General features: G+C 40.1%; 1 protein-coding gene across 2 annotated transcripts in view; it reads right to left on the minus strand.

Annotated features, from left to right (window-relative positions):
- The window catches only part of mef2aa (myocyte enhancer factor 2aa), a 62,775-nt gene that overhangs the window by 15,937 nt on the left and 20,817 nt on the right, over positions 1-26,021 (minus strand). For both annotated transcript variants that reach the window (XM_059334780.1, XM_059334781.1), the window contains 2 exons: positions 18,368-18,571; positions 825-956 (listed from right to left, as the gene is read on the minus strand). In XM_059334780.1, the coding sequence (XP_059190763.1) occupies positions 825-956; positions 18,368-18,571 (336 nt within the window). The remainder of the gene's footprint in view (positions 1-824; positions 957-18,367; positions 18,572-26,021) is intronic.

Below are 26,021 nucleotides of genomic sequence, written 5' to 3' on the forward strand. Positions count from 1 at the left end.
ATAGTGTAGTGTTAGTGTGCTCTGGGAACACTTTAATGCTGGAGCTGTTCAGGAGTAAGAGATATTTTATGCTAAAATGAATAAAGAGAGAGGTAAAAGAAAGATTTGAAAGGAGAAATTGTAAATGTTACATTATCGAGGAACTGTGAAAAAATATAGTTATGTTATGAGATAAAAATCAGGCTTGTGATGAATAAAAAATCTGTTTTAAATCACAGAACCTGCAGATCTTTATGATAAACACTCACGATATGTGAGTAAGTATTTACTGTACATTTGTGATGTGTTTTGAAAGCAACTGCTGTTTGATTTATGATAGCATGACCATGATACTAGGGTGTAATCTTTCCAGCAGAAGCATGCAACATTTCACCTGTTCACATGAAATGTGATCTTATCAGGGTGTGCCAAAATATCAGTTGCAGAACAAATCAACATAAGAAACAAATGCACACCCAGTGAAGGGGGCATTAATCTTAAGCTAGAGTAGTTCTGAAAGAAGTTGACAGAGGTTCTGGTGGGGAGTGGGGGGTAACAAAAAGAGGAAAAAGTTAAATGAAAAAAGAGTGAAAATCCTTTGTGCCACAAAGCCAAGCAAAAACGTTGCATTTACAGTACTTACGATTTTATGATTTCTCATCATATTATCAAACTCCTCATTAATTTTTTTATACTTTTCTTCTGTGTGAGGAGTGAGGACATATGACGCATCAGGGTCCGGGCTATCACAACCTCTGTGTTCTTTCTTGTTTAGCGCCTGTAGTGAACATCAACATAAAGACAGGAATCAACACAAAACAGCAGGGGACAAAGGAAGTACTTACACCACAGCGCTTGTACATTAAATCACTCTCTTCGTTTAGTTTGCCGAAATGGTCGTCCATGAGGGGGCTGTGCCCAAAACAGTCATCAGGATCAGGACTAGCACAGTCATTATGGCCTTTGTTTCTCAATTTCTGAAAGGAAATTGCACAATTGAAGAGAAACAATATAGTAGTAGTGCCTTTGCTGCTTGTTACACATTTCTAATGAAAAATATAAATCAAAAGTACAAAAATCTATTATGATTATCTTTCAATTTCTTTCTTTTGTTGCAATACAAAGTGAACAGCTGCTACACAAATGCTAGGCTAAACTGCAGTTCAATACAGGGCTGTGCACCAAGGGGAAACTGAAATGTCACTCTATATCCTTTCACCCTTCAGAAGTGTTCAGAGAAACAAAATATTGTCCTCTTCCCTTTTCCTCTCTTTCTCTCTCCTTCTACCCCCTCCTCCCTGCCCCCATTCCTCTTTCTGTTCTTCCTTCTCTTGCTGCAAGTGTGTGTTTGCATTTTTCATTATGTTTCAGTTATCATAAGCCACCCAGCTGGAAGAAACCCCTGCATAAGAAGATCCCACAGCAGAGCACTTTAAGGCTGTCCCAGTCTGTAATTCAGTACGGTTGTCACTCGTGGGATCTTATCACAGTTAATGCATGTGGGGAATAAAATGGATTATCAAATGTGGTCAAAGATGCTTATTTGAGCATGAAATTGAGCAATTATTGTAAAAGCAAAGCGCTCATAAATACATAGGGTGGTGTGTTATGGTGTTATAAAGAGCCTATTCTAACTTCAAGAAAAAAAATCGTGTCATACAGTTAAACAAATAAACACAACGCTGTGCTCTTTTGCTCACTTTCATACAGGCTGTTCTCTGCTCCTCATTACAGCTCTGAATAGCGGTGTTAACAAGACTTGCTGACAGTAAGTGACAGCATGCGTTATCAAGGCAGTGTACATCAGAACATGATTTATGTGTGGCTCTCAAGGTTCCTCTATCAGACTACTGCAGGTCCACAGCAGAGCCCTGCCCTGTCTGTGGGCTGCCTCGCAGGCCTCGTGTCTACAGGAAGGTCGCTGACTCCTGTGGATGCAGGGGTCAGAGTTTGAGCCAGAGAAGAGGAACCTACACACACTAATGAGACCTTCCTTTCTGGTTCTGGTCCCCATCAACCAAGAAAGTGGAAAATGTGTGTGTGTGAAAGAGAGAGGAAGACAGACTATATGAGTAGGAGGGTGTGTGGTGTGTGCATGCAGCAAGGGGGGAGGGGGGAGGGGGGGTTCTACAGCTGCTACATCCTCTGACATCAATGTGACAGTACGTTTAGGTCTGAACAGACAATGTGGCTAACCCAGCGCTTCTCACCACAACCTCAGTGTAAGTTACATTTCCTAAAACTTGTGCCACGGCTTTATGAGAGTCCTGCATAATATCATTGCTCATTAAAACCAGATGATGCTAAATCCCTCGCCGCTCACTCCCATCTCCATGCATTCACATGCATACAGTTTCTGAGGGATGTAAATTTTAAGGCACAAAAACAATGTTAATCTGCACAAATGTGAGGCTATGCACAGAAATGAGGAAGTTCAGAAAAGCACCCACATATCTTCAGAAATAAGTGTCCACAATGCCCAGAGGAGAGCGAGAGAGAGAGAGATAAGTCCTCTGGATAATGAATGGCCAGCACTGTACCACAGATGCATTACTGTTTGGTGCGGTACAGAGCAGTGGCATTCTTCTCATTCTAAGAAAACGCCTTGCTGGTTCATTTCCTGTTTACTGAACGAACCCTCTTTAGTTAGGGTCCTGAAAGGCCTGTGTTTACTGGGGTTAAACTATGCACTTTCTCCACCAGTGAGCCAAAGATCTGATCTCAAGCTGCAAATTTAGGTTCCAACCTGCTCATTATGGGAATATCTTGGTTGGACTGGTCGGGCACGACTGCGGGAGATGGGCAGGGCTGCTCTACTTTCACAACAAGCCTGGCCAGCCTTCGGTACGCCGCACCCACTGGCCCAAGCCATTTAGGGAGGGGTTACAGAAGCACAGTGGGTGAGCGGGAACCAGATACCAGCAGACAAGAGCAGGCAGCAATCAGATCAGTTCCATGATACATTATAGGAATGACTACAATACATATTATCTTTAAAAAGTTGCAGAGAGGGTCCTGTGTGTGGAAAACATTTGGTGTACGACTGTCTATGTGGCGTTTTAATGCATAGAACACTGAAGGCCTTGAAAAGCATGGTGGTAATTCTTTGTTAAATGACTTGGCATGTTTTGGGTGTCCCACAGACGCTGCCCACAGCTCCCAGTAAATGGATCACTAAATCAGCACATGGCCAAACAGGTGTCCCTCTTCCAAACACCTGTCAAGACCTGGCTCCCCACGCTGGCCAATCAGAGGCAGCCGCGCAGAGATATGGCCGTAGAAGGGACCACATGGAGCCCTGAAGGCTACCTGACCCCAGATCAACTCTGCTCTTAAAAGTTCATGCTGCAGACTGCTCCAGAGATGACAGTGTTCTGACCTAGAATAGGGGGCCAGACGATGAAGATGCACAAAGACAAATATTTTTGCATAATGAGTAGTTTGATAAAAAATCAGTTACAAAATGCTGCTCAAATGTTGAATCAATAGTTGGGGTTTGTTCTTTGGAAAGTAAAGTTGGCTAGATGTGAATACAGCTGAGGTTTAGATTTTCAACAGCATTTTCTAAAGAAAGATATGGGCTGTTTGTTGCAACAGGGGGGCTGGAGAGAGTATGGACAAGGGAACTTGTGTAAACCATTCACAAGGTCCTGAGAGGCTCACAAAGATGAGTGGGAACAAGGCCAGCTGCTATTTTCTCACAGCAGTCCAAACCTGTATTGATAGAAATTTGGCTCTTCAAATAAAAATGAGACTCTGAGTGGCTGACGTCAAACCAACTGGGCACCATTGTCGGTGTGTGCATGTGTCTGTTGGTTTGCTTGTGTGATACTTGAACTTCTTTAAAAAAAAAAAAATTTCCATTGCAGGAGGCCTTCAGGCTTCCTTATCCTGAAGAAAAACATCTATCCGTCATCTCCACCTGAGCCCTGACTAGTAACCTAGTTGTAACCATGGGGAACATTCAGCACAGTAATTGCCTCTCCAGATTTGCAGTATGTTGAGTGCAGAAGGCTATAGTGCTGTGAAAGCAAACCATGCATACCCCTTTGGTTTGATATAAATGGCAACTCTTTTGTTTGTAATTCTGCTCAGTGGGTACCTTAAGAACTGAAATATAAAATATAAAAAAAATGTGCAGCTCAATTCTGGACCTTACATTTACTTTCAAGCTTTATATTAACATTTTTGTATTGCAAAATTGAAGCAAACACTACAGTATTCCACAGATTAAAAATAAAACTCAAACCATTGCATAAGACACCTACATCACCTGTTTCTTGAGAAGTACTTTCAGAGAAATGGGCCCAAGCATCATACTCCACTGCTGCAAGTCTTGGAAAACAATTTCACTCTGATGTTCTCCCTCTCTTGTGTCAAGAGAGCTTTCTGCATTTAACTTATTCATGTACTGTACAGTACTGTACCTGAATAGAAGGCAGGGTGAAAGGAGAAAGATAGTGGTTCGGTATAAAAGCCAATATTCAAAATTGTGGGGGAGATGGCTGAAAGGAAGGCATGAAGAGGCTGTTTCTTCAATTGTGCCTGAATCACAGCAGCGCTCACTATTTTTCACTAGAGCACCACCTGACCTATGCCTGGTGCACCACTGCTCTGATTACAGGCCCCTCAACAGCAGGACAGTTTGTCAGGTAATGGCGAAACAGCAGGAAATTACACAAAATGTTCCAAAAGTGGAGTGCAACATGAATGTTTAATGCATGTTGTGTTTATTCCAGCATTCCCTCGAGTATTTAGAGGCTATATTTTAACCAGTTGTTGTGCAGTGCCTCCCCTCACCTCATTTCAGCTGGGTCTTGCATCCTCTCACCCTTCAGTGCTGTGAATTAGTCCTTGTGCCCGCCGCTACACTAAGCAAGGTAGCGTGCTAATCCTCATGACATCACCATTGTGTCCAGGCCGTTCCATCTAATGTGCTTATCAAAGGGCTTCTTTGAGTGTGAACGCACTAGGAAATCAGCATGGGGAGGCGGCTGATAGGAAGGCTTTTATCTGCGAAGGAATATTTCTGGTCTTATATAACATCTTCAGAGACTTCCACTACCATCATGTTCCCTTTCCCCTGTGGTGCTGTAGTCTTCACTTTAGGGGAATAAAAGCCTCTTTTGGTTGGTCTTTAGGCGCTGTATGCCAGGGTCCAGCGCTAAGTTACTGTGATGTAGTCAGCCTTCTTCTCTCTCCATTTACCACCACATATTTGGAGTTGGGAGTTAAGGGCTATTAGATAAGGAGACCTCTGTAATTCCCAGACATATCTTGTTTAATCTCATGACCATTACACATTACTGACTGATATGAGGATATGAGGCTGGATTCATGTCCTTCCTGTGGCTCACTCCATTGTCTGGTTACACAGTGGACAGGAAGAGCAGTGGGAGGGGGCAACTCGACCGTCTGCATTTGATTTTGATATTGTTGTTTTGTAGCTGTATATACATAATAATATTCAATCCCACCTGACCACTACAATGGCAATGGACGGACCACAATGAACTGTGAGCTCAAAGCCAGACTATTATATATAGAGCGATATTAAAGGGGAAGGTCAGATTTTTTGAAGTGGGGGTTGTATGAGGTATTTGTTTATAGTCGGTGTGTAAAGTAGAGTAGACATCGGTAAGCCAAAGCCCAGTTTGGAGAAGCAAGCAGGAGCAATGGCAATGTACCACTGTGAACGGGGCAGCCTCAAAATGTATTTTAGACTCTCAAAAAGGTAGTTCATGTGTGCACTATACTTTGAATATTTTCACTGTGTTACCTTGCCGTCAGACAGCCCAGTTAAGTTTACGCTAGGAGAAACAGAAGCCAATCTATGTTCCCCTCAAAGCCACCAGACTCTATTGACAAAAACAATAATTTTACCTCATAGAACATCGGAGTTGCTGGTCTATGCTGCCTAGTGGTTTGTGTTATTTAGTGACTTTGATGAATCCCAACTAACAATTTAAAAAACACCAAAGTCACACAAAAACATAAACAAACTAACTGATGATGCAGCGGCAGACCAGCAACCCCTGTGTTCTGTGCAGAAAATATACTGTTTTTGTCAATTGAGTCCGGTGGCTTTGACAAGAGTATATATAAGAGCTCCAGTTCCCGCCATGCAGACTTAAACAAGGCTGTCTGGTGGCAAGGTAAGACAGTGAAAAATATTTTAAATACAGTGTTAACTTATTTCTAAACCAGCAATAGATATGTACATGAACAAACTGATCATATTCTATATTGTGTACTGCAAATCATTACCTGCAGTCAACTTGACTTCCAATTAAAAACAGCCCATCCATTTTATTGAATAAGAGTGAAGTGCTGTGCAGAAAGCAGTCCCTTCAGAGCTTTCTGCTCTGAGACTGTGGTGAATGACTGATGTGACAAAGCTATTAGCCGCCACAGTCAGAGGGAACAGTCTCAATCAGCGGACTGCATATTTTCAGTATAGACAAGAGGGAATTAAACTACAAATTGAGGATAAAGGCAAACCAATGTCATCATTATCTACAGATTAAAAAGAATGAGAACACACTCTCTGTTCACACTCCACAAAAAGAAAAGGTAGCACACATTAAAAACTGATCAGAATGAATCAAAATCCAGACAAAAAATATTAACATACAGATTATTGAAAATCTTTCTAACCGTTTTTACTCCCTGTCTCTCTGTCTCCTGCTCTCTCTCTCTGGTCATTGAGTGGATCATTAGCTGTCAGGGCCCTTGAAACCATACCCCCAACCCTGAACTCCCATTCCTGCTCGCCTCTAAAATATTCATAAGGACAATTAGGAGTTCCGATAAGGCGAGTACGGAGGGCTGGGGGGCGTGCGGCAGAGAGGGCAGGATGTGCCAGCAGGACGTCTGTTCTGCAACACTCTATACCCAGACCACAGACCTGTCCTCATCAATCTGAGACACAGCAGCCTCCCTCTTTGCCCCCAGTCAGGCCAGGCAGTCAGGGGAAGGTGGCACGGTGCCAGCTAACCCCCAGCTCCCCCACCCCCCAATCCCAGCAGGCTTTGCTCTGTCCTCGCCCCTGGGCAGGAGGGGTTGGCCGCACAGCACGCACAGTGGGAGGAGGGGGGCACAAGGGCAAGCTGATTGTTGCACGAGCTAACTCACAGAAGCCGCTGTGCACGAAAGCAAGGTCTCATTACAACCGCTCAGCCCGCAAGGTCATTGAAGAACACAGAGGGTGGACTCAGTGTTGGTGGTTCCAATGATCTTTAACATAACTAGTATCACTGTTGCTCTGTAACTAGATCAAACCAAATTAGGTCAGCGAAAAGCCTGACCTATTTCATGTGGTTCACAGTTTATGACAGGTATGCGGTTTGAGCTCAATTCGTGAAACAATATTTAATGCATCGTTGTGCCATGCCATGCCATTTGATTGAAGTATTATGTATATGAAAAAATTAAAGGGGACCTATTATGCTCATTTTCAGGTTCATACTTAATTACACCAGAACATGTTTAAACGCTTTAATGTCCAAAAATTACTTGATTTTTCTTACACTAGCCATGGCTGCTGCACCTCTATTCACCCTCTGTCTGAGATGCTCCGTTGCAGCACCTGTCTCTTTAAGCCCCCTCCTGAAAAAGCCCAAATTTAATTTGAATGTGTAAAATAACCACTAAAAACCTGTTAACCCAAAAGTATATTCAATCAATTTTGTTGCAGCAAAAATATGATCTTAAATTGGGGGATATGATAATATGTATTGTATCGCCAGATTTTTACCAATTTACAGCCCTCATGTACAGAAGCAGTCATTTCTTGGGCCATTTAAAAAATAGATAAAAATAACCAAACTATCCTATCTTTAGTAGTTTGTCAAACAAAACTAAGCACCAAGAAACTCATGCTTGATATTTCACTAATACATTAGTGAAATATCAAGCATTAAGAAACCATTCATGAATAAGATTTTAGGGGAAAACAGTAGTATAAAATGTGTGAAGTAGCTTAAAAATGAGTCATATTTGTTTCTCTCTCTTGAGTAAAATGTAGTGTTGTTTAGTTTTGAAAGAGAGTATATCTAATTTCAGACCTCAGAGTATTAACTCATTAGCGTCAGTGTGTTTAGAAGAAGGCTCTGTGGCCTGTGGTGTTCCGTTGTTGTGTCTTCTTCCATTATATGTTCTCTCAGGGACCCTCAATTGAAATGAGACATATGCAACGTAGTTGAGAGGGTTGAAAAAATCTCTGACGTCAATGAAGTACAACATGTGCTAAAAGCAAAAATCTCGCAGCTGTAACCTGGTAACAGGCATCGCACACCAGAGACATAATAAACACTGAGATGAAATACTAGATTAATTTAAAACGCACAGAAAATCATTCTTTGATAATAGAGTTGAGCCATTCAGCAATTCAAAGGATAACTGTTGAATAGACCTACTGTACAGAACACTGTCCCATATAAAGAGCAGGGATAGAGCTCATGATGGCAAGTTTAATTCCAATAATCAAACCACATTTTCAAAAATCAAAGGCCATTACTCTGCCATCATGTAACAATTACTGTGTGTCCCATAGCACAGGACACATATTACAGAACAGTATGTGATACACTCGCATGAACATTACCACAACTGTTTCATTACACTCAGAAAACTACAAAAGAGGACTGGTGACCCTTTTTCACTAAAAGCCCAGAGGAAAAGGAGTCCTTGTCCTACAAAAAAGGGCACTTTGAAACCCAGCATGTTGCTCGAAACAGAACCATTAATACAGCTTCATTCACTGTGGCAAGAGAAGACTTTTCAGACAACTCTCACCACTCTACTTCATAAGAGATATCAATAATAAGATGTCAGGCTGCATGTCAAAAGGAGAGTAATGGCAAATTAAATAAACTGGAGGATTTACACAACACCATTACTGGTAACAATTCATACTACATATTCACCATTAACTTATTGGCATGCATATTAATAGCTTTATTAGCACTTTATTAGTCATTATAGAGGACTTACTCTTACTCTTAAACTTATTCTGCACTAGTAGGGTCCAAAACAATCTCAATTACCTTTTTCTAACTCAGAATAGCCAATTCTAAACTGAGCTTTTTCTCATAACCAATTCACTCGTTTACTCAAAAATAATATTCTTTAATAAGTGCTTTATAGTGACTTATAAAGAGCTAATATGCTTCTAATATGCATGCTATTAGCAACTAGTTAATGGTGAATATGTGTAATTTAGTATAAGGGCTGCACATTTAATCAGAATTTTATCAAAATGGCAATATGGACTAGTGCAATATACAAACAGCAGAAAGTTGCAATATTTGTGAAAGGCAAAATTTTGTCCAAATACCGTTCTGCAGTAAGTATTGTGGTTCTGTTAGGTGTCCTGGCCTACAAATTGTATTCTACAGATTTAGTGAGGATATCTTTGTTTGGTAGAACAAAAAGATAATTCCCTTGCAATGTCAGTCAAAATAATCACAATTAGATATTTTTTCCAAACTGTGCAGCCATACCTCTACATGGTATAAAGTGTTACCCTTGTGGCTAACAAAGATATCTCTGTTTTCCCTATAACATTTGTGAGATATTTATTTTTAACTTGTCCTACTGCACTAGTCTGGAAATAGACACTATGGACAGCCAGTGTGTTTGTTTTGACTAGCAACATGACTTAACTCTGGGGCTGACCTGGCCTGAGACACAGGCCCAGAGGTTAAGTGACTGCTCTCAGGTATACAAAACACTGTGCACACGGGAAATAGGAAGTCGCTCATGTGTTTATAGGAGCGAGGCGGTAATAGGATTTCAGAAACACAAATTAATGGCTGCCCATGCTGCTACTTTACCACCCTCTCCAGAGACAACAGATTGACTGACAGTAGTTATGTGGCAACAAACAGAAGACACTTAAGAAAAAAAAAGATTAATTAGAAAGCAGAATCTATATATCCATTAATTTAAATAAAGTACACATACTTAAAGTTCAGCAATACCACCATACAGTACTTAATATAATCTGTAATACTATGTGTGACCTACAGTTCACATAAAATATAGAAAATAATTTTAATATCACTCCAATAAATCACTGGAGCCCAAAAGTGCACATATTTTTTTCTCTCATATTAAAAATGGGCTGGCAGAAAATTTCACATATATTGAAAAGCCCTGAAAAATCAACATCAACCCAATAAGTCTATGTCAACAGCAATGACATTTGATTTAGCTTAAAAAGGATTTCTCATCAGTGCTGCTGTGAGCTCTATGCTGAAATATCAAAAAGGAGAATATAGTAATATGATGAGAAAGACTGAAGTAGATAAATAATGGCAAGTTTGAGGTGGATATTAAGTGTAATCCAGACTTGATGGTGAAGTCACTGAAGCAATATATTTAATGAATGAAAACTTTTGAAATAGCTGGATTTGTCCCAAATAGCCAACATGATCCAGACACCATCCACACTGGAGAACAGAGCAGCTTTTCAAAGATTCCCAATTTAATATTTGATTGGAAAAAAAAAAAAAAAAAAGCTCTTAATTTAGATTTTGTTGTTACATTTAAACAGCTGCTCTCTCTTTCTGCGCCACTGCAAACATAAATGATAAATAATAGTAGATAATCATATGCAAAGAACGAGCAAGTCAGACAATCAGAAATCATGGATGTTTACAACTAGAATAACGACTTGTCACGAGTGCAATCTTCCTTAGATACAAAATGTTTAATTAACTTCTATCTTGCTAGAAATGACAGCTCACTAGTTTGTAGAGAAAAATAAGAAATAAAACACGGAACACTAGCACGCTAAACAGGAACAGAGTTAGTTCATTGGAAAAAAATACATACAGCATTTCTTTCTGTGGTTGGAGAAAATAGTGCCGACCAGGGCAGTGCATCAGGTTTACAGTCAGAGGTCAGAAGTCAAGGGAGGAAGGAAGAGAAAACCTAAACACAGATGCTCAAAACTCTGTTACACTGTTATTCTCTTATATGCATGTGGACAAGTAGACAGAGATCCTGCTCATGAAGATAAACACAAAATAAGGTGGCCCCAACAACAGGTACTGAGTTTGGTGAGTTTGCAAAGGAAATTATGTCGTTTCTGTTTCTGTCAACACCAACGTCAGTTTGTTGAGATTAAACATGGATATCAGAAAATAGCATCAGAACTACAAAAACACCACAGAGACAAAAAACTACTAATGTCTGCATACATGGAACCAAGACAAATGAGCCTCAGTACTACATGCAACCACATTAACACTGCCAACTTTACTGGTGGCACATATACTCATCCAAACCAATGCTTCAACCAAATAACAATATAGACAACAAACTCAGAACAAATGTTAAATACAATTTTTTTTAAATCTCTCTCTCTTATTCAAATAAAACATGTTAAAAAAGTTCACAAACAAGCACTAAATTCTATGCTCTGCAACACTGCCACTAACTGCTCAACCTAATCAGATTATCTGAACTATGAACAATGACGATACACCACCATCAAAACATATTAAAACTGTCCCATTCAACTATGTTTTTATGTAATTACCAACGTTAATGTGTCCATCAATATAGACTAATAACTGCAATTGACTGTTATTAATTACTGTTCATCTAATATACTGCAACTTGTGTTATATTAGTTTATATGTTTTCCCAACACTACTTTAATGAATTGTATAAGGGATGGCCTTTTAAATCATCCTAATACAACTTTAAATTGTTATTATCTTAAGGTTTTATTGTGTCTTGCAGCCTATTCACTACAAATTGAACTGTATTTATACGTCACATTACAGCTAACCATTTCCCACAGCATGCTGTAGGATTTGAGTATTATGAAGATAATTTAATTATGCATTTAGTATCGTACAGTGACCTATGATCCTCTATTCTGGTGGCATTGTGGCATCATACAGCTTCTGACTTTCAGTTTCACGGTGCTACAGTCTGCAAGTCAGTAAAAATGAAGAGAAAACAAAAATCTGGTGCACAGATGTGTCAAGGTACTTTTTTTCCTTTGCAAATCGTGTTCTTCTGTTTAATTTTTTCAGAGTCATTGGCAAGTTTGCCTGTGAGAACCTGGATATTCACATGTATGTACTCTGAGGATTGACTGAATAATTAATTATCTTGGATTTGAAGCAGGCACATCTGAGAAACACAGGGCTATAAACATGTATATTTAGTGTGGTGAATTTGTGGCTGCAAACTGTTAGTGCTACAATTTTGACTCTGGTCACCTTATAATCAGTAATGAAGAATGAATGAATAAATATGGTCTCATTGTTATGTCATGTTTACCATTTGCATTTTTTGTTATATTGCCTTCATAGCTATACAAACAATACCATTACCACCGTAATATTCTCTATTGCATTAGAACATGGCATTAGTGACAGTTTCCCTGTGTGCCAGCCGGAGCCTCATTTGACCGTCCTGTTATGTTTCTGTGCCACAATTATAAATACACACTGAGGACAGTCTGCCTCTGCTACTCAGAGTAGTCTCACCAGTGTGCTTTGATATTCAAGGATTTATGCTTACTGTTAAAACAAACACAAACAAGCTGCGCACCACACTATCCTCGACAGACTTCAGAGTTGAAAGAGTACTGATCTACTAAATATTTGCATGGCTGAAGCTCATTTCTCGCAGGAATATTTAATCAGAAAATCTGCTGATGGAGAATCAGATGCATTATTTAAAATGCAAATTGTGTTTTTGTTCATGTAAAGTTGATATATCACAATGGGAATGCCAACACAAAACAAACCAAAAGAAGCCATTATTACACATTCAGAGCCACTTAACCTATTAGAAATTAAAGCTGGGTCCATTTCTGGTTTTGATAGTCAAGTCTAATGTGTAAGCTTAAACTGGTTTGATTTTATGCAAAACAACTTGACCAGCATTTGTCATCATGACACATATTACACATTATGGAAAATTAAAACGCAGTCTGCACCTTTGGCAATGGCATCATGGTGCTAAATCCAACTTGTATTGCATTCGCAATATGTAATATGACAATGTGATTAACATAACAATATATTTGTTTATAAATGGACTAACTGTGCCACTAGTGTCTGACAAGGTGCAATTTACAGTAAAGCTGAAGCCAGCAACATGAAGGAGAACAAACCAAAGGCGGGTTAAAAGGCTGCTACTGAGCCAATGTGGCAAAATGTGGCTTTAAAGCAGATCAAAGAGGGTTGTGTCTACATTTTAACCCCAGATTTCCGAAAAATCACAAGATGACTGAGGTTAGGCATTGACCTCAAATGGTTAGACATACTTTGTTATTAAACGAATATCACAAGAGTTTTGAACATTTAGGGTTACCATCTTGACACGACAACCAACGTGTTTAGCTTTTCTCCCTGCTTCTTCTTATTTGGTGTTTATTGGTGGTTGGTAAACCAGCGTAGAGGTACACTGATTCATGAGTTCATGGTCTCTTTCAGTCTCATTATGTTTCACTTTGGTGTGGCTGATGAACTAAGTGTGATACCTTGTCCTTAAATTAAGCAGTTGATATAAAACTGGTTTGAAATTTTTACACTGGCCCTGCCTATTAACTTTTTTGACCAGTTAGTTGCAGTAATATATGTATATGTCTCTGTTTTAATCTGAAGAAAATCAATTCCTGATATCTAACCTGCCTCTTTGACCACTGGATATACATATCTTTGTCAAAACAGTAAAACAACAATAAAATTACTTTTTTACTTATCACTGTCTATTTTTAAGAAATGTGTGTTAAAATGAGAGCCCTCTTTGAGCAAACTAAAATACCATATTCTCTTAGTCTAATCTAATAAAGCATCTAAATTTTTCCTTTTTGGACAGTTTTTTGTTCATTCTTTCTTCTCATGCTCTTTCATCTCTCCTCCTACCCCCACCCCGACCATTCCCAAGCCTCCGTTTCCAGTGAGCCACCAGCAGGAGGATAATTGATCAATCATGCTAATTGAAGAGTCTGGACAGCTAGCCCACCATAGCAGATGTGCCAATTTGCATTCATTAAGATAGAAATGAGTCTTAATCACTGCTCAGCCTTTGATTGACAACATAAACATCCCCTGTCTGAAACTCCTGGTGATCATTCAGCCAAAAGCACCGTAAGGGTTCATTCTATTACTGGCAATACAATGTTTTCTTGCGTTGGTCTTTGAAAATGCACTTAATGCATTGATCGTCCCCATTTTTAAAAAAAAAAGGAAAGCTAATAATAATACAGAATATGGCACATGATGACAAATTCCTCGATTGTGTAGCGTAAGGCACTGTAAAATCTGCAGGGCGGTCATGCAATTCAGAAACAAAATAGATTCAGGTGAAAACACACAGCTTGACATTCAGTAATGGTCAAAATTTACATATCTTATTGAATGATTAATACAGCTCCTTTTATAACAACAGCTGATATAGACTGTGCGATAAAACCTAATGGAAATTACCTGATCATTTTTATGCTCATTTCCTCTCACTGTAGTGGTTGTGTGAGAGGGGGCCTTCCTTCATAAATAGAGTGAGAATTGTCTATTTCTCCCAAGTCACACTAACAATGGCCGCCCCTCTTTATTATAAGGGAAGATAAGCAGAATTTCCCTATGAATGATCTTGGGTTGTTTACTCTCACAAATCATCAGGGTAAAAGGCATAGTGAAAAGTCAGCGCTTTGCATATGGTGCAGTCCAGTTATTGACAATTACAAGGCATTGGTATTTCACAAAAATTGCATTCTCAAATTGGGTTAAAGCCTATTCACTGCCTTGATTTTATAAGATTACAATTAAGTGTTGACTTAATGCCTGCAAACCTCATTAATCCTAATCTATACTATGTACCTTAATTGTGTTGAATTGCTCAAAGAGAGGACAGATACATGCTAAATGATTCCTGTGAAGTTACTATCCGATTTCAAGGTTTCCCCTGCAGACACAGTGATCTTTCTGTGTGCTGGGGAACGGTGTGAGGTTATAGTGGAGCACGAGCAAAATCTCATTAGCTCCACTAGCGGAGAGGGGAGGAAGAGTAAATATTATTAGATTAATCTAATGACTAACAGCAGCATTTGGATTTGTGGCATAAACAGAATTCAATAAGAAACACAATAGGAACAACACCATGAAACCCTCAGCCATGAATACTCTGCTTGGTTCACAATAACACAACCATATTAAATAACACATTTATTTCTAAGAAGAAATTAATTGATGTTGATGAGTCTGATATTGAGACGAGTGTGTTAGCCTTCTGCATAAAATAATAAATATACAGTAAATGTTACAATCAAAAGACTACATTTTACTCTGAATGGGATCCAGTTAACCTTCAGTTTAAATGGTTCATTTATGTACCAGGTAACCAAAAGTGGGTGCTGTGATTCTTTATTATATGATATTTTTTTCCCATTGTAAATACGAACATCTAACAAGAACGCAGAACAATGACATTCCACCTTAACCCTCTGAACCCTCTGAACCCCTGGCAGTTTAGGGCTTATTTTGCTCCTGCCACATTTTTTTTCACTGCAATATATGAGTCCTTTCAAATGTCTAAATATCTGGTCAAATGTCAATATCTCTTCTTGCAGCCTATCTTGTCCTCTCCTCTCTGCTCTGTGTAAACCAGCAATTTAGTCGAAGTTTCACTAAATTCTTGTCATGTGATTGCCCGTCTCAGCCGACTAATTAATGGCTTCCCAGTTATGCTAATGGTTTATTTATTTTTGCAACATTTTAAATGAGACATGTAGAATAAAGTTATTAGATAAAATCTAACTATTTTATGCTTAGATTAGATTATTTTTACTGATGGAGGCATCCATCGGAACCATTGAAAATTTGACAATTTAACAATTATTTCTATTTTCACAGATTCTGGCTGTGACAAATGGTGTAATTTTTGTGATTTTTAAAACAAAACATGCCTTTCATGGTTCAGGAGGCTAATACTGTTTAGAAAAATCTAAAAAAAAAATTACAAACAGGTGAATGCACAAAACAAGAGATTTCATACAACAGTTCACCTGTCGCCTGGAGTGTTGGCAAGGTTAAGACCGCCAACACATACAGACACAAACAAACACACATACCAACACACACCTAGAACAAAAATCGGAGCCTACTGCTCTGCTTTGGACTGCGAGCCAAGTTTGAGACAAAGTCCATAGCCCTCCACTGGGTTATCAAACTGTGGCCCAGGCATGCATCCATCTGTGGAAAACATGGAGACTGTTCTCCCACACTGCACAGCTCAGCCTTTATCTACAGATGGTACTACTGAGCAGGAATGTGACCTTTGATTTAGTTTCTCACACGGAACGAGCGGGAGAGGGATTTTCTGGCCTCCCATACAGGACAAATGAGCACATGATTGTTTGCACGGCAAAGATTGGTTTAACACAATTTAAAAATTTAGATAAGTGTCCAGTGTAAGTGTCCTCATGTGAGGCCCATTGCATTAGATGAATGGGGGAGGGGTGGATTCTTATCGACAATACAAAGACATCAGCTTGTCCATGTAGTGTACAAGGATCTGTGCAGCTGTAGAGAAGTGGAAAGGCTGACAGACAAAAGCGTGAAAGAAAACAGCTCAGATTAGGATTTTTCCTTAAAAATTAACAAATCATACATTTAACAGATTATCAACCACCTCTGACGCTGGCTCTCTGGCCAAGTGAATAGTGGGGTTGTTTGGTGATGCTGTGAAGTGGACGGGGTGGGTTACTTCTGCTCTGCTTCCTCACTTCTGAACCTTGACCACGTAGCCAGCAGGCAGAGGGAGATTTGTGCATATCTGTAAAGATGCTGGCCGAGTGAGCGGGGACAACAGTGGCTTGTTCTCGCCTTTTGTGCAGCAGGGCAGCTTCCTTGAGAGTAGCCAGAAGGGCTAAGTGGGAAATCAGCATGGGACCACTGGTGCTACATTATGCACAATGTACATTCCAATTATACCATGCTGTCAAAATAAACATTCACTGGTAAACCAGATATATGTGGCATAAAGGGGAACCATAATGATTCAATCAAGTATAAGAAGTTGTTGGGTTTGCGCGTTTAAAATAAGACAGCTTCCAGAGTCACAGTGAAAACAAGTCTGTGGTCACTGTTACGTAAGTAAGGAATGTATCCATGTATTTTTTATGCAGGTGAGTCCCAGCTCTGCTCTGAGGGCCCCTGATGGAGGAGTGACTGCATGAGTCTACTGGATGCCAGAGCACTCTTCTGCAGCTCTGCCAAGCAGGTAATTCACAAGCAGCAGCGGCATGAATAAAAGATAATGGGCCACAGCTGACTCCTTTATGCTGCATGTAATTTCACTAATTCCTCCAAGTGAAAGTCTTTTCCAAAGCTAGGATTCTTGAAATTTTTCAATCTCACCCATCTTAAACCCTTAATGCTTCTTAATTGGCCATCAGTATTACAAATGCTGTATGTTTTAGTGGGCAGGTGGCAGTAAAAACAGAAGAGCATTGCGATGAAGCAGTCTGCATTGTCTAATAAAAAGTATCTCAGTGCAAAAAAAGCTAATCTAAGTGTATTTCAAAGATAAAAGTGAACGGGCAAGTATATATTAGCCGTATCAGGATTTTTTTCAATAGGCATTACCATACATTGTATATGCTTTCAATTAGTCAGAATGAAGACACCAGCCTCTTAAATCAGATCTTGAATAAGCTGAGAAACCACACATGTGCCAATGAAAGATGTTTGGAACAGGATGTATCCCTAATCATTCTCATTTACTTTGGCTTTTACTCTTTTGGCTGACAGTTTTTGTATGCTGGCATAACAAGTGGCTTACTCTTCCGCTAGTCGCAGGCCGGGCATGCGGGAGCTGCCAGGAAACCCAAGTGCTTGTTGAGTTTTATAGAGCAGTATGGAATGCACTAAACACTGTATTTTCACTGCAGCAATAGCCAATCTGGTGGTCTGTGATGAGGAGTAGCCAGAGAACTGAGCCCTACAGGTACAGTATCTATGGGAAACAGGGTCAGAAATGGTGGTCAGTGGCTACTGTGTGCATGCATGTGAAGAGATAGGTTTTCCACGTCAGTTGATGGGCACAAGAGAAGTTGAACTTATCAGGGAGTGCAGACCTCCTGTGCCCTATCTGAATGTTGACTAAAAGGAAACTGTTACTTGTTCCTCTCTCTTGTCTAAAACATTACCCTTGGAGCATTTACAGAGCTTATAAGCCTACAGTCAGAAAACAAATCTATTTCATAGCATGAATCCACAACTAGAATATAGAATTCTATGAATTTAGCATAAATCTGATAAAAGCTTTTGTACAACAAATCATAAAGAAGAGATAATAGAAAAAGGTATTATGTGAAGTTTTTTCCCCACAAAGTAAGAAGGAGGCACTCACTCACCTCTACAATGTCAGAGTTGGTTCTGCTCTCATGGGGCTCGTTGTACTCTGTGTATTTCAGCAACACTTTGTCCATGTCTGTGCTGGCATACTGGAACAGTTTGTTAGAGCTGTTGAAAATGATGAGGGCGATCTCACAGTCGCATAGTACGCTCAGCTCATAGGCCTTTTTCATCAGGCCAAACTTCCTCTTTGTGAAGGTAACCTGAGGAGCACACAGAAAACAAAACCATCCATTACAGAGGAAAAGTGTTTCTCTAAATTAAAAAGGAGATCAGTGAACAAAACAGAAATTTGTACATGCAATGTGAACAATTTGGGTTTCCTTTGATAAAATAAGGTAGTAGTTTATTTCACCAACTCTATGTTTATTGGACAATTGTCAGTTGTGGAAGAAGTATTCACATCTTTCACTCAACTAAAAGTAGCAAAACAACTGAGAAAATTGCAAATAAAAGTTCTTCATTCGTATTTTCAGACTTTAAGCAAAAATGAAATACTTCACTCGAAAGTTGAATAGAAGTAAGTAAAAAGTAGCATAAAATGTAAATTATAGCAGCAAATAATCACCTATTATTTTGACAATTGAGTAATTGTTAAAGTGTTTTTTCATGCAAAAACGGTGGACAATGCTATTTTTAGCCCGTCACATATGAAGAACCCCCGCTTTTCTCTGTTTTATATCATATTTACTCATTATTGTTGGATTTTGGTCTGACATCATCTTGGACTCTAAGAAACGGTGGTGAGTATTTTACTCTATTTCCCGATATTTTGTCATCCAAACGATAAATCAATTAATCCAGAAAATAACTGGCTTGATTATGAAAATGACTGCAGCCCTAATAGAAATAAGTGTAACCCAATAAAGAGTTCTGCTAAATTTTAAAAGGTATGCACTGTAGATTAGCCAGGGAAATAACAGTATTAACAGGCTCATTATATTACAACAATGTTACTGTAACCAAGGTGACAGATAACAAGATCATTCCTCCTTTAGGAATGATTGCAATGACATAGTACAAGTCTGAAATGTCTAGTTATCAGGACAGAGGTCAGGGTTAGAGGCACGAGTCAGCGAGCTGAGTCAGAGCTTTGGCAACAACAGGGGTCCATACATTACTGTAGCCCCTGACTCCATATACGGAAAGCTATCTCTGTAGTGCAGCATAAGCCTTGTAACATGAGCCCTCAGATGGGACTTCGGGTCATACATCACGCCAATGGTAACGCAACCCTCTCTGCAAAGTGACTTTATGTCCTGTATCTCTGCAGCTCTTTCTCTGTGGTCGCTTCAGACCCACACACACATGTCATTATGTTACACCACCTCGTTACAGTACGCTACAGTCATTTCTCAAGCTAAAAACACAGTTAACAAGGAGGGAGGATGGAAATGCAGTTGTTTTCTCCTTTGGCTTTGTAATGGTTGTCTGCAGAAAATAGTTTTAAACTGTGTATGTTTGAAATCTGGCTTCGGATTTGTGTTTTTCTTTCTTGTATGTGTCTTGTCAAATATGCGTTATACAACATGGCTAGTGAATATGCTAGTGATAGCTGAGCTTGGAGTCACAGAGGAGTGCATGTGTCTGTATTCTCCATCAGTTTCACTGACCTACTAAGAGAGGAGTTGAGCAGATGAGCTGGCTTTGTTCAACTTTAATTGGTCACAGCTTGAGGCTATACCCTCATTTTAACTGGTATAATGCAGTATAATCCTATGTGTTGCATAGTGTCTATGTAACTCTCAGGCAGGGGGGTCACTCCAACTGTGATAAATGAATTTCAAATCTTCCACACTACAGGTAATTACACAGGACCATTATTCCCACTCTAGACATGGAGGAGCCCGTCTTCGTGTCGCTTTCAATTCAATGCACCGAGCTCATATGACAAACCAAAAACTAAAATGACATTTCTTGAAATGACAAGGTTTAAATACAAGCTGCATCAAATGACATGTTTCCTTGCAGACTGTAGACACATTAAGCCTTTCAGTGAGTTTGGTGGAACAGAAACAACAGTGTGGTTTTGTCATTCAGACAATTTTCTCAAGGTGGATCACTGCATGGATGGCAGCAGATAAGGGGGTATGACGTGAACAAGGGATGGGCGATTTGACGGTAGAAATGTGTCCACTGATAGAGATTTGGCAACACCGTTTCCACCAAGTGATCATGTGATTCAGCAAACCAGCTGCCTGGTAAGTTCACTTGATTTGGGGAGACATGGAGGAGAAAGAAGTGGCAGATAAAGAGCAAAAGGAGGCAACCTGTCGACCCTAAAAACCACAACAGTTATTGTTCTGAGGACTTTTGTTTTAAACTCAAGTGTTTTATCATGTGAAACAGTTGTTGTGTTTGTATGGAAGTTCAAATAAAAGGAAAAAAATAATAAAATGTGATGAAGTACAGTACAACCTAATTCTTAATTGAATTCACAGAACAATTATTGATTTTTGATATATACATATAAATATATATATATTATGATGAAAGAAGATTCCGCACAGATTGCCCAACCTTAATGTGACCAGTATCAGGTCTGTTTCTACCCACTTAGAGCACCTGCAGTTATAACCAGCTGATACTGGTCTCTTCTGACTAAACACTGGGGCTTCTCATCCGCTCGTTTTCCCTGCTTACATATTTGTTTGTTCACCTAACCAACTGGAAAGCAGGGACTGTCATGTGGGGGGAAATGATTAACAAATTGTATGCTCTTTAGCAGATGAATGCGGCTGTTAAGCCATGGAGATGTCACCTTTCAGCAGGAAGCCCAGGGTGAGACGCTGAGCGAGGACTTTGTTCCACCTGGATGCATGGCAGAGTGCTGAGTGCAGGGCTGCTGACCCAGGCACCGCTTCATTTCAACCTCAGCAGCAGCACTGAGACTTGGTTCTCGCCCCAGCCCCAAACACAGTACCTCTACAAAAGCCAGCTGCTGCTAACAGTGTCATTAAAGGTGACGACCACATTACTCTTCTGGGCTCGCACAGTTAACTTTAATAGGGAAAGAAGGAGGGTATTTTGTAGAGTTTTGCCCTATTTTTCACGTTTTCTTAGCATATGTCCAGCTTATTTTGATAAGTCATGACACAAAACAGCTGTGAGCATAAATACCAACATACACAAATATAACCTCCATCCACCCACATCTTCTCTGGGGTGACTGGTGAGACAGTGGAAAACCACAGACATCCTTGAGGTCAAGTGGGAGGTTCACTGGCGGAGCTTTCCGATGGTTCACCAAGTCAAAGACACCCACAAAGACACTCAATGTGGTTTTAAAAATGTGAGTCGCTCCTATAGTAAGACACATGTAGTCTAGCTCCTTGACTAATTCATGTAATTTACAATGACAGGATTAGCGTCAGTGTTGTAACGCTGTGCTCTACCACTGTACCAGCACATCTTACACATTTTCTGAGGAATCAAATGTCAGGGCAAAAGAGAAGGGAGGCCACATTTAAACTTCCAATAAACTGGAGTGATTCCAACTTTCTCTGCTTTTGATAAGGTCATTACAACAGCTCACACAATACCAAACAAAATTGGTGACTATACTAGCAAATCCTGACCTTTTAAGAAGCTCTCAGCCTGTCAAGATGGGGTGGTAATTCTGCTTTCATAACACACTTTCTGTATATTTAACTTCTTCCCAAGTGTCCCATCACCATAACCTGCTTCTACTGAGCTTTAATTAAGCTTGGTAATTTCTGCACATATGATTTACATGAGTTTAATGTGCAAGCTATAGGATCTAAAAGTTTTTTTAAGGTGCACTATGTACAATGTTTCTGTGAGAATCCACAAATCATATCGGTCAAAATCACAGAGTGGGAAGTCAGAAGCTAGCCCTCTATTTCAGCGGTGGCTCATTTGCAGAGACTTCCCTAGAAGTTTATAGTCAGTGATAAATACCTTGCTAAAATTTGGCACAGCTGCCTGGGATAGCAGCTAGAATGGGGTGGGCTAAGGGATGGGTTTTTTTTACAATAACTAGCAAGTGTATCTATCTATGCGTGACAATTCCTTAAACAAATGCATTCAAAATCTACATCACAAGCATATCTGCCTGTCACCCATGCTTTTACTGCTGCATTCAGTTTTTGTTTCATTGTTTTCATCCTCCACAAGACAGACTCTACCACAGAAAACGGTTTAGTATATAACAGCATATGCTACAACAGACCCCGACACACATCCACACAGAGTTGATGTGTCAATCAAAAGGTCTATCAATGTCTGTCCTCAGGCAGAGGTGCCAAGATGACAAACAAGACATCTGGGACTCAGAGTGCAGCTGTGACTGGGACATGGCAGGAGATGCCTGAGTCACTAACACCTTCAGAGGGGTGACGAGCTAGAGGCCTTATTAGAACCTCATGTCACCTCTGACAGCCCCCATGGCAGACATGAGAGCGGGCTTGAGAGTCAGAGAGGTCTGGCACCAGCTGGCAGAGTGACCCAGGCCCTGTGGCTGCTGCCCTGGCTACGCAGTGCCAGAGTGTACGGGCCTGGGAGACAGGCCAGGGCCACCACGACTGTCTGCCTGGATCAGCTCTCACTGGTAGAGAGGACAGCCCCAGGATCCCCATGTGGACAACTGAGGGTGCAGAGGCCTCGTCTATTGGGTGGGAGTGACCTTGAAACCTACAGTAACTGTGACTGATCCTGTTTAGTGGAGAGGATGACATGCTAGTTAACTAAGAGGTTACCTAGAAATATATAATCATTAATCAAAAAGATCCAGTTTTAAGACAATTGGGATTTTTCATTTATTAAAAAACTGTAATTGTCATAAGAGATAGTGTGTTGTGTTGATTTGAGTGATGCATTATAACTTGCATCCTTAACAGCAAAAATACAATCACCATCACCTGACTTCATGTTTTGCTGCTTCAGCACAGTTTAATGGCAGCTACATATCATCTTGAACAATGATAATATATGCGCTGACTGTCACGTTTAACAGTGTTCCTCTGTTCTGTCCCTGGTCCATCAGCAAGCTCTTTAGCTGTCAAAAAAATAATGACAACCAGCTCAGAACTTCAGGAATGGGTGAAGGCTGAAAAATGGGAGGTATGCACTGTGTTGCTCCCTGGAGAGAAAGTGTGTGTGAGAGAGAGAGAGAGAGAGAGAGAGAGAGAGAGAGAGAGAGAGAGAGAGAGAGAGAGAGAGAGAGAGAGAGACTAACTGACTGTGCCTACAGGCATCTGAAGTGCCAGAGAACAATCCAAAATGAGCCACAGCAAGGGCAGGCAACCCTCCACCCAGCAGCAAAATCATCAAACTTTTAATGACTTGGGCAATTACCCCCAGTGAGCCTGCTTAATGGCATCCATAGGACGTCACTAGACACTTCTCACTAGGCTACACCAGCCTCTTCCCTACACTAACTTACAACACTAATGTGTATCCACCCTTCTCCGCCATCACCCCCCCTGTAGTTTCATGCACACCATGACAGCTGCTCTAAGAAGTAGGTGAAAGACCCTGAAAGTGCTCATTGAGTGCCAGTGGCTCTGCTATTTTGTGCAGTTCATGAGTTCCAAAACCCGCCAAGTCAAAACAACAGATACTCCTCTCCTTTTAAGGGCATTATTTCACTGGTCGATATGATTCCTCTAAGATTGTCGAAAATATAAATACTTTGATATTTTTCAGATACAACATGTTTAAAACAATAAAAATCTTTCTTAAATATACACCGCATACTATCGAAAACACCAAAGCTATTTTTTTTTTAAAACAGATCTAAAAAAAAAAACAATTAGAAAGAAAATCGACTGGATGTGTTTTGCGAGTTTTTCTGTTACTTTAGCTGTACTATGGAAAGAACTATCAAGTGTCATTCTCTGGAGTTTAAAATTCTTTATTTTATTACTTTATATTGTGGCAACCTCATATGGTACTGTATGTCTGGGTATGATGATAAAGAAAAAGATTTATGAATGTTAGATAATAGTGTATATTAAATGCATCTGTGATTCAAACTGTAATAATTGCTGTGAATACTGTAGATGAGGAGAATCAACTAGGGCGGTGCTTTTGTACGGTTGTTATCCAGCATTCATTTGCAATCAGCGTGTGAGTGTGGCTGATGACTGTGCCACTGTGCTGTAGGACCATCACTTATGCAGGGAATGGCTCAGGAGCTGGCTCTTCACCATCCTACAGTATGCATGACAGGACCTCTGTTGCCTTCATGTTTCATTCTGTGAACCTCTGCAAATCCACACAGCAGAGACACACACTTTTGTGTGCTTACACATGATGTATGCAACAACAGGGCAATATTTTAATTATCTTATCTTACTTGTCATTTATGCACAATGCACTTCATTGCTCTGAATTGTGAAAATGTGTTGTCATTATACACGATAGGTAATGGCTTTAAGCAAATATCAGCTAAGTTCACTGCCTGTCTCAACTCTGCACTCACAATTCCTGATAGATTGTGCAATTACAGACCTTCTCAGCCTTTGCCACACTCTGTGTTATAAATCCTGAAAGGTTAACAGCCCTCCTAAAGCACTACACTGATAATGCAAGGAGCCCCCGTTGTCCCCACACAACATCTCGTACAGCAATACTATCTAATTAGCCCACTTAAGGACTTCTTTCATTTTAATGCTAAGAGTATGGATAGCTAGCAGCAGAGCGGCGTAGATAAAGATTCAAATTGTCTCCCGACAATGGGGACCATATGCTAATGGCTATTCCCCCTTGGTTAGGAGCACGCCCCAGGGAGATGGCACTGTGCGCTTCATGGCCCACGGAAAAAAAAGAGAGAGAGAGATACACACACATACATCACTTTATACCAAAGCTTTATTTTAGCACGGCGGCCTATTGTCACGGCAGATTCTCTGCTGAGCCAGCTAAAACCAACTAAATGCAAGCTGAAATGCCTGCATTCTGCTGATAAACTTTCTCACAAATTATACAGTGAGACATTTAAAATCTGATGCAAACACTCGACTTTTGGAGACACATTAATAATAAGCAATGTCTCTCTCTGCAGCTCCTTTTCTGTGAAACAATACAGCTAAATTTCTCTCCTCACTTGCTTCACACATGCATTATAAAGAAAGGATCCTCTGAAGGGTTAACTTTCTCACCTAGCTAACAGTTGACAACCAGTTTTTTTATGTAGTTTCCTCTGTTTCTTTTTTCCCCCTTCATGTCACAGGTCATTGCATATAGTGTAGATACCAGCAATGAGCCAGGGGTGATTCCTCCTCTGCTTGGATCCAACCCAGAGCCAGGTGTTATACTGATAATTGGCCCACAGTGTGGATTTTTGTTTTGCACTTGGCTGAACTGCGAGCCTCACAGTAACAGACAGAGTACCGATTGGTTAGAACCATATCATGTTGATACCCTCAGGAGAGGAAGTACCGCTGTAGCTCTGTTACATTTCTGTGTGCACAGCAAAAAGTTGTTCCACCTGTGAAGGAATGCAAATTATATTTTGAGGGGGTGTTAACTAGATGCATTCTATTTTGCTATGGGAAACCTACGCATCTTTATTAATTGGTGTAATTCGTCAAAAACTGCGCTCACGCTTGCTCAACTTAGCTCTTAAATCAAAGAGAGCGTAGCTAAAAAAAAGAAATGGGCCCAGCCTGCTATAGATATCCGAGCCTG

Source organism: Centropristis striata, chromosome 6 (assembly GCF_030273125.1).
Source record: "Centropristis striata isolate RG_2023a ecotype Rhode Island chromosome 6, C.striata_1.0, whole genome shotgun sequence".
Taxonomy (NCBI): Eukaryota; Metazoa; Chordata; class Actinopteri; order Perciformes; family Serranidae; genus Centropristis; species Centropristis striata.